Source organism: Phalacrocorax carbo, chromosome 6, assembly GCF_963921805.1.
Source record: "Phalacrocorax carbo chromosome 6, bPhaCar2.1, whole genome shotgun sequence".
Lineage (NCBI taxonomy): Eukaryota > Metazoa > Chordata > Aves > Suliformes > Phalacrocoracidae > Phalacrocorax > Phalacrocorax carbo.
Genome location: NC_087518.1, coordinates 42284450 through 42293648, shown reverse-complemented (window position 1 = coordinate 42293648; position 9199 = coordinate 42284450). Strand labels below are relative to the sequence as shown.

The window sequence follows — 9199 nt, the reverse complement described above, 5'->3', positions numbered from 1 at the left end:
TGTGAAAGCTAAAAACCACAGCCTTCCCTCCCAGCACAGCTGGGTGAAAGACTGCGAAATGTTCAGGTGGCTTGAAGAACGTCTACTTTCAATGAAATAACGTGTGAAACCACACATTATAAGATGGAAGGAGGCAGAGTGGTTTCAGGTTCTAATTAGCCTGTTCTCTCATGTTCAGCATGAGATTGGGGTGCAATCCTTCCCACCCATACAAAAACATTAGTTTTGAGTGTATCCCTTTTCTTTGTCCTTGAGATGGCCTCCAGGGGTGATAAAGTGAGAGTCATATGATCCACCTTGTGTGGAACTGGAAATGGTTCTTAACAGCCCCAGCTGTTTCTGAAAGGCAAAAGCCCAGTACACCAGGAGGTCAGAGAAACAGTAACTGCTTAAATAGCTCAGGCATGTATGAGGAGTATTTGCAGGAGAATCTTAGTATATAATGTTGTATTTCCCTAAAAAATGACTAAATACCAAATTTCATGGTATTTAATAATTGCCATGGTGTAAATTACTGCTGTAACTCATCATTGTCCATCATCACCTTCACTGCTATTGTCTGTAAAAGTTTTATTTTGGTCTTTGACGGCTACGCAGAACAGCTTGATTTAGACTGGCACACAGTTCATTTACAGACTGTCTTCAGAAATTTCCAGCTACTGAGATTACAGTCAGGTTATAGGAACTGTGGCTGGTTCGGGCTAACCTTCCATTATCCCACAAAGCAGTCAGCATACAGCAACCAACAGCCCAGAAAGCTTAAATGAGCATGGTGTAGAAGGTAAACAGAGTAACTGACCTGATTCCTTTCAAATAATTACTAACATGCACAGTGCAAAAGCATTTTTATTAATTAAAAACTTCCAAAGCTTGAGTGCGTACATGTTTAACCACAAACTGGAACACATTTAAAATTTAATTTCTCAGAATTTTGGTTGTAAAAACCAGTTTAACTGTCTGAGTAGCAGTACTTTGCAGTGGTAGCAAGAAAGCACAGTCAATTTGTGCATTTATGTTGAACTTTTTATCTCGCTCTCTGAAAATTTTGCTGCACTCTTTCACCAGGAGCGAGGCAGTACCTTACCCATTTGAGATGCAGGGTAGTCACTAGGCTGGAGAGGAGGTTTTGAGGATAATGAAAAAGAGAATAAACTGTGTTACAACAACTCTCACCATACATCATTCAATATCAAAGCTAAACTAAAAGTTGACCTAAAAAGCAAATGTTATTAGAGCCCAGTGTTTTAATGCTGTGGGCTTAAAGCCAAGACCTTTAGATAGTGTGTCTTGGGTTGACTTTAGCGGCAACATCTTTGTAGATGATAAATACGTCCCTAACTGTGGCAGCCCCAGACAGGGAAATTGTTGATTCTCACATGTTCAGCAGTTGGAATAATTCCTTGTGCAACAGAGCTTCCTTTATCTTTTGAGCCCAATCATCATCAGAAAAAGCGGTAAATTTCTTGGCGGGCTGTTGCAAAACTACATGCGTTAATTTAAATCCTGTCTTGCTAGCTTTTTGGGGATGTTGAATTGATTAAGCGAGCATGTGCACACACATGCACCCCCTACCCTGGCAGGAAGCAACAGTTTCCCACAGGAGGCCCGGGAGCCAAAGTTCGTCTTTTAACATGTTTTTTTTTCTCACCCAGTTCTTGGAGGGAGAGATACAGTGGGGTTTTTGCTTTGGTGGTGTGGAGTTTGTTTTTGTTGGTGTGTGTGTGTTTTGTTTTGTTTTTTTTAAGGCAGCATAATTATATATTTGCGGTAAGAATCTAATAAAATACAGTTTATTTTCCATGCAGCAGCAAACCTAAATCAGCATTTTGTACACATGCTCACATAAAACAACCATGATGTATTATTTACATTGAGATTATCTGGTTGTGCACATTGTTAAGTTTAAATAGATGCCAGAAATTTTATCTAGATGTGCACCTGCCCAGCGCAACGAGCAATCCCAAACTGGTATTTGCTGGGGAGATAGGTTTACAGTCATTTCTTCTCTCCTTTTAAGTACAGTCAAGCAGATGTAGAACTTTGGGTTGATGTGGAATGCATTTTTCACATAATGCCTGTGGAGATAAGGAATGACTAAAATAAATAGCAATTAGACAACAGCATCATCGTTCATGTGATCTGTTCAGCATTTTATATCTGTCCTATGCCCAGTACCAGCCTCACTGCATAAAAAAAAATAGACACACATATGTCCTAAGGCAACGGAGAGCAACAGCCGGCCTCCCTTGAATGGCAGTAACATTTTAAGATGTTTTAGGGAAATGCTGTAGTTTTTATCTGCAGAAAAAGTTGAGAAATAATTGCTAAACGATCATTCAGCTATCACGACGATATCTTTTTAAACTCTTAAAGCAAAGGGCTTTACAGTGTAGTTCACACTTGGGAAGGGATAGGGAGAATCAGAAGAAGTAAAGGTGTCTCTCTTTTTTGGCCATAAGGTACAAAACCAATAGTCACTAGACAGTACGATCTAATAGTACAGACATGAGTGCTCCCTGAGCCAACTACAAATTGAAGCCTTGTAGTTGTGGTCAGTATGAGTTTAGTTCACACTAATAAGCCAGTGTAAGGCTTTGATTACTGTACCATAGGAAGGCCATGCTGCATTCTGTAGGACTCAGAAATTATGCTGAGTGGAGAAAATGAGCTGCTAAACAGGATGCTAGCGCTGCTCTCCTGCACTGGGTTGCCATCCCTCGATTACGCTGCCTTTGGTGGGGTGGTTGCTTTGGAAGGAGTAAGGAGTAGCAAGAATCTCTGGCATAAGCAGCTAGTAAGTATTAGGGTAACATTAGCTTGTGGACAAGCAGGGTTTTAAAGCTTTTTTTTTCTTGTGCTACTAGGTTACTTGCGCTTACAAAATAAAACCTAACCTTCACTGAGAAGCAAAACGTGTGTGTCTGAGCTCCCCCTGCACTAACTCAGTTATACAGCTTGTAGAACATGTAGATCTACTTTTCCATAGTCCTAGATTACAAGATTGGAGTACTTGAACCTTCCAAAGGAGAGGTGTCCTCACACCGAACGGGGAATTGAAAGAATCTGCAGACATTCTCATCTGTAGAGGCTTCTTTGTCTCACTAGACTCTATGAAACATGAGCACCCAGTTTCCTCATGCACAGGTAATACAGGATGACAGATGAGGTCAGTCGCTAACTGGGCTTTTCCTTACAACAGTGGAACAGACAAGTAGCCAAAGGAGGAAGAATTCAAAACACCACAAAACCTGTCTTGAGGTGTCTGTTAGTATATTGTTTTATGCTTTCTGCTCTGGGAATGCTAAGAAAGTTGGTGCGGGAGGGTTGGTCAGCAGCAAGCCCAGCCTGCCTGAGGTACAAGTGCGGAGATGGAAGAGGAGGGCGAGATGCTTCTGGGGAAGGAAGGGGGTGCTTGGAAGTGGGTGGCTGCTGCTGCTGCTATTTCAGCTGGACCATCTGGCATGCAACCCACTGTCCTCTCCTGGAAAAAAGCGCTGCTTGGAGGCCCTTGGAGGCTGAGCTGTCCTGGCTGGCTGTGTACGGCCTGCCAGGAGTGAGCTGAGGAGTCTGCCTGTGCATTAGTAACACCATGAAGAAGGGTGCTCACAGCAGCTTTGCAGGAAAGCAAAGCCTGAGCCCAGGCAGTGAAGTACCCCTGCTGTCAATAGCATAGCAGGGCTGCAGGCGGCAGCCTCCTTGGTGAACTCCAGGGTGTCAGTCGTGGCGTCTAAGAAGGTATAACCTGAAGTACGCAAGTGTTCTTGCTTTCATTGCATGTATTACAGCTGACTTGCCATTCATGAAAAAACATCCAGTTAGAAACTGATGGGGCTGATGAGGAGAAATACTATCAGATGTTTTAGAGTGGGACAGTTTCTACAGCTTCAGTATGTCATTTTGCTTAACAAACCAGTAACAAGAAATACCACACGCAGAGTAACGACTGTTTTCCCACCAAGCTATTACAGTCTTAACTGCAGGCCTACATACTGGGTCACTCTGCAAATGTTTTAAAATTAAGAAGTACCTCAGTCCTTAAGATTACACTGCCTGTACGTGGCAGCTGGAGAAGCCACACAGCAGACCAAGGAGCTACTTACCTCAGTCAAGGAGTGACTTCAGGAACGCAGCGCTACTGCCAGTCTGAATGTACTCTGTGGAGGAGGAAAATCAGTTTTCATAAACAGACCAATGGTGTTATTACAGAATTTGTGAAAATCCCCACCCAAATATGAGTTAAATAAGTTACTGCAGTGGTTAACAGAACCCTTTGATACAGTTACTGTGTCTCAACAGTAATTTAGGAGATTGTCTTAATTACCTGTGAGCATATGCACATATGCTACATCATTACTAATGATGACAAAGCAAAACGGGATGTGTTACGAGTATTAGAAGCTGTTCCTTCCTTTTTTTTGCTATTAATAATAAAAGAGTACATAAAAATGCATAAGGACCATATCAGCAGATTCAACAGAATCCAATCAAGGATTGTGTGAGAGGAAAAACTGTCCCCTGAATCCTCTGAGGGGATGGCAGAAAGAAAGGCAACCGCACCTGAGCTCCTTACTCCAGGAGGGCAAGGCCAGGGTGAAGGGCTGAGCAGATGGCTGGAAGAACTAGAGGAAAAGTGTGCAAGGGTAGAAAGGAACTCTGGGAATGAGAACATACGGGGAGAGGGTCCGGAAGCAGGTGCATCTGGGTGCCAAGATTTCCAAATAGCTTTCTGCAGCAGATGACCAGCTCTGGCCTCAGTACCTGTAGCATCTACTGATGGTTCATTTTGATTCCACCACCACAAAAAGGTGAATTCAGAATAATTCGCTTTATATTAAACATCCTGAGAACAGCAAACAGATATTTAGAGTGGCTTGTAGCTAAAAAGACTCCTACAATGAGGAAAGGGGCTGCACATAAACCAAGTCGGAGAGAAGGATGGAAGTCACCGAAGACATGGGTGGTGGTGGGGAAGTTTCGCCTTAGTTCTCCTCGTTTGGCATGCTGCGACTCCTCAGGAGTCACACGCTTCCTGTATGTGATGTGATGCAGAAGACCTGCCTGTGGCGCTGACAGGAGGTGCCGGGGCGTTACCTGGAGCTGACCTGGCCAAGCCAGAAACTCTGTCCTAAGCTAGGTCTTAATAAGGTTACTCCATAAAAAAGGCATCCAGTTCAACTTTGCCTCAGATACAGCTTTTCAGCATGATGCCTAAGAAACACCGTTTATTTACACAGATTAGCATCAAAACCCCACTGCTATTGCTTAAAATAGGAAACTGTCCATCCAGTCTTGCATGACAAGTAACAGAAAAAGACTGACATTTCATTACAAGTTGCTATTCTTTGGTTTCTTTGTGCTAAACGCAACTTCCGCATTCAGTCTTTTATGAACCCTTTAATCCCCGATAGCAGCAATCTGATGATGAAGTACTTAACCCACACATGCCAAAGCAACTGTGCCAAGATCTGCACTTCACTCTGAGAAGCTGTCTTAAAAACTGAGCTGCCCAGATTCATATAAAAGATCATTAACTCAGCTTTCTTTCCAAACATAGACTGTGACAGCAGGTTTTAACAAAACAGCCCTATTTATAGTCATATTTATACAGATGACATTAAGATTTAGATATTCAAATAATCAAATATGATTTACTACTCATATGCTTCAAAAACTTATGCTTGTTATAGCAGTTTAAGCTTTTTTCTTTTTTTTAATGTATGAGCTAACGAAGATAATGAGTTGCTCTTAAAAAACCCCAGCAAAACAGACAAAAAAACCCCCCGAACAACCCTTCCCTCTCCTGATATTTTTATATGCAGACCTCCTAAGTAAGTTAAACAATATAAAACCATAGAGAACATTAGCGAAACTTCTGTGTGAAAACCTGTTGTGACCAGAGCAGCTAGGAAAGGAAGGCATCCGTGGAGGCGACCAGAAAGGCGCCTGGGCCGCAGCCGGAGACGGCACAAGCTCTAGGTGGGTGCGCGACCAGCTTGCTCTCTCCTCCTCGGCTGGGCGCTGTAGGGTTGCATAGGGTGAGGCAGCGTCTGGGGCCACCTGAAACCTCACCCCTGAGCGGGGGGTTGATAGCAGCCTTGCTGCCCTTCGCCACGGTGTCTCCTGGCCCCAGCCCACAAAAGCATTAAAAGGGCAGAATCTTCCCAAGTTTCTTTTCCCCTCCTACTTCCACAGCCATTCTTTCCCAAGTTTGACTGCTCTAAAACATTTACAGATCTAAGAAGCAGAGAGAAAAAAATGTTCACCTGTCAGGTGATATAAAACCAATCTTCTACTAAATGTGCCAGAATAATTTTTCTCCACCTCAACCACAGTTAAAACCTTCAGTCTATTCATTACTGTCTTTTTATAGTATTTTTATTTAATAAAACCTATTAAGACTACCATACAAATCTCTTTACTTATGCTTTTATCTTTTAACTGATCAATTTTTATATTGCTGACATCCCTTCTTCACCATTTGCTCATTTAAAAATTCATAGTATATGAGCTATGTCTCTGGAGAAAACGTCTATAAAATTTGTTACAGCTGGCAAATGTGTATGAGTCAGTGATAGCACATGACTAAATGCTTCACAGAAAATAAAATTTGTTTCTGTAGTAAGCAGAACTGTTTAAATGTTATTTATTTTTATGTTTCAAAGAAAATATATTGTGAAGTGCTGCATTGATTTAATACGCAACAATGTCTGTGTACACGCTGTACAAGGAAAATTTATGAAACCTTTGCACAACTCCTTTAATTGAATTTTCCAAATCTCTCACCACACACAAATAATCAATATCTTCTGCAGAGAAAACCAGTCAGAATTATTACAGTCTTTCTTTTCAATTTTGTTGTCATCAGCACATACAGAGCACCTGGATATTTGTAATGTCTGGGTAGCAAGTTATTTACACCTCTTAAACATATAATTGCTACTAAGTGAGTCCAAACTAATGTTTCTTTTCTTTTTTATTTAAAATAATTGTATTCATGGGAGAAAGCGGTATTTATTCTAATGTAGGAGTTGCTACATGTAGCTGTTGAAAGAACTACAATTCTTTTTAATTTTTCATTAAGCTTAATACTTTAATGTCTAGATCCACTAGAATTAAAAATTAATAGCTATTGCGTCTGCAAATAGGTGCATAGGAAAATAGAATATAAACACAAGTGTGAAATTCATGAATAAATGTGGCTGACACCTAAATATAAAATGCAGGTTGACAGTTCTATATGTATATACGTCTGAGGCCTATAGTCATATGTCTCATGTGCATTTCTGTATCTGCCACAGAAGTTAATAGCTTAATATTTCATCTACATAGCAGAGGATGTTAAATCATTGGAGAGGTTTGTAATTTGCCCCCTTCCTTCCATCCAAAAAGCTTATCAAGCCAGTGACCTCAGACCCAGCTGCTTCTCATATCTCAGGTTGTATTCTAAAACGCACGCTCTTAAGGTGCAGGTACAATCCGACGGACCCGTAACCTGCTGGGAAAGAGTGCAGCATGTGGGGGTCAATCAGAAACCTGTCTGCAGCTCCTTTACCTTTTGGTAGCATTCTTTCAGAAGACAAGATTACACACTTGTCCTAGGAAAATCACTAGTGCTGCAGATTTGGGGGGCCAGCCTAAGTGGGTTTTGTCACCTCTTCTCGACTGTAAAGGACTTTGCATGGTTACAGACTAAAAAAAGAGCCCCTTGCACAGAATGAGAGAAGATGTGCAGTCAAATTTAGCCTGAGCAATCACAGCTTTTAATCCACACAATACTAATTAGAATACAACACACTCCTCAAGGTGCATTTTGGGGCCATCTCACAATTAGTTTTGATTGTAAATGCAGGAGGGCAGCACGGTTTCTCTGGGTCTCTGCACGGGGACATTCAAAATAACTTATGAGTAAACAAAACAGGCGAGTTGCCCTAAGTTCTTGTGTGCAAACGCACGCTCACACGTTCAGCACTGTAACAGTCTTAATTCTGTTTTGCTTAGTGCAGTTCCATTTACAAGTGTTCACACTGAGGTGTAACTTAAAAACATAACCAAGATTAACTTTTCTACTTGTAGAAACTTGTCTACTTGTAGAGAAGCCTTGTGAGCACAAGTACAGATAGATCTTCCACACAGAAGAGCAGATGAACGAGGCCAGGCTCCCTCCTGCACGACATAAACAATGTCATGATTTCCTGAAGCTGTCTCACTGATGACATAGAACGTAACGCTCACAGGGTACACTCATGTCCATCAGCTGGTTTCAGCTCCAAGGAATCATCTACTGTTTGGGAACGTGTGCAGTGCATCTACACCATCTCTCCCTTTAATCTGCCATTCACCTGCACCTTAAGGGCCTAAGTCGTGCCAGTCACGGTGACTGTTCTACAGGAAATCCTGCAAAGTGCTGCCCAGCTGCAGCCCCTTTGTTCCACTTTTGGCCACGAGAAGACCCTTGGCCTAAGGTTCCTCTGTCCTGTGGTAAAGGCAGTGCGTACTCCACACTGCAGCTGCATTACAGATCTAGTCTGTGGAAGCATCAGCTCTGGCCTACGCAGCCTCGGGCTTTCTGGTACTAGGCTGACTGACCTTGAATGCAATTGAATACCAGGCTTCAGAGTGTATTTTCAGACCTTCAGAAAATACTAATTCTTAATTCAATTTCTGTCTTAGTTTCACAGGCTTCCCAAGTAGGCCAAGAGGGCAACTCATATCTTGGTTGCATGCAGGACTTCAGAGTACTGATGACCGTTGCCTCTCTTCCAAACACTACGTAGGGACATTAACTCAGTGCAGACAGTTCTGATGCCTGGCAAAACATCAAACACCTGGCCTTTAGTGTTACGTTAAGAACTTCAGTAAGCATACTGTTTGCAAACACAAGCTCTAAGCCTCCATCCAGTAATAATCTATTTGAAAAAAAAGTCCTTCAGCACCACCTTTGCTGCTTTTAGAGATGTTGTGCACCACAAAAAGGCTGCTGGAGAGACCTTGTTAAACTTCTGCTGGAAAGAAACCTAGGATTTAACTGGAAGGACCTTGGTGGAACTAAGGAACTGTTGTTTGTGTCAGCATCAGCAGCTTTTTCCAGATTAAAAAGATGGAAGAACTGAACTTCAGAAAAGCCCCTATCACAAATGCCTAGAAGTCGGGTTTGCACAAACTAGAACATATGGTTCATCCTTACAGTCAGCTTATGTAT

The 9199-nt window shown here is 42.0% G+C and overlaps 1 protein-coding gene across 3 annotated transcripts in view; it reads right to left on the bottom strand.

Moving 5' to 3' along the window:
- Positions 1–828: 828 nt before the first annotated feature.
- Positions 829–9199, bottom strand: part of ITGB3BP (integrin subunit beta 3 binding protein) — a 35801-nt gene continuing 27430 nt past the window's right edge. For all 3 annotated transcript variants that reach the window (XM_064454911.1, XM_064454909.1, XM_064454910.1), the window contains 2 exons: positions 4101–4154; positions 829–2075 (listed from right to left, as the gene is read on the bottom strand). In XM_064454911.1, the coding sequence (XP_064310981.1) occupies positions 4102–4154 (53 nt within the window). In that variant the 3' untranslated portion in view covers positions 829–2075; position 4101. The remainder of the gene's footprint in view (positions 2076–4100; positions 4155–9199) is intronic.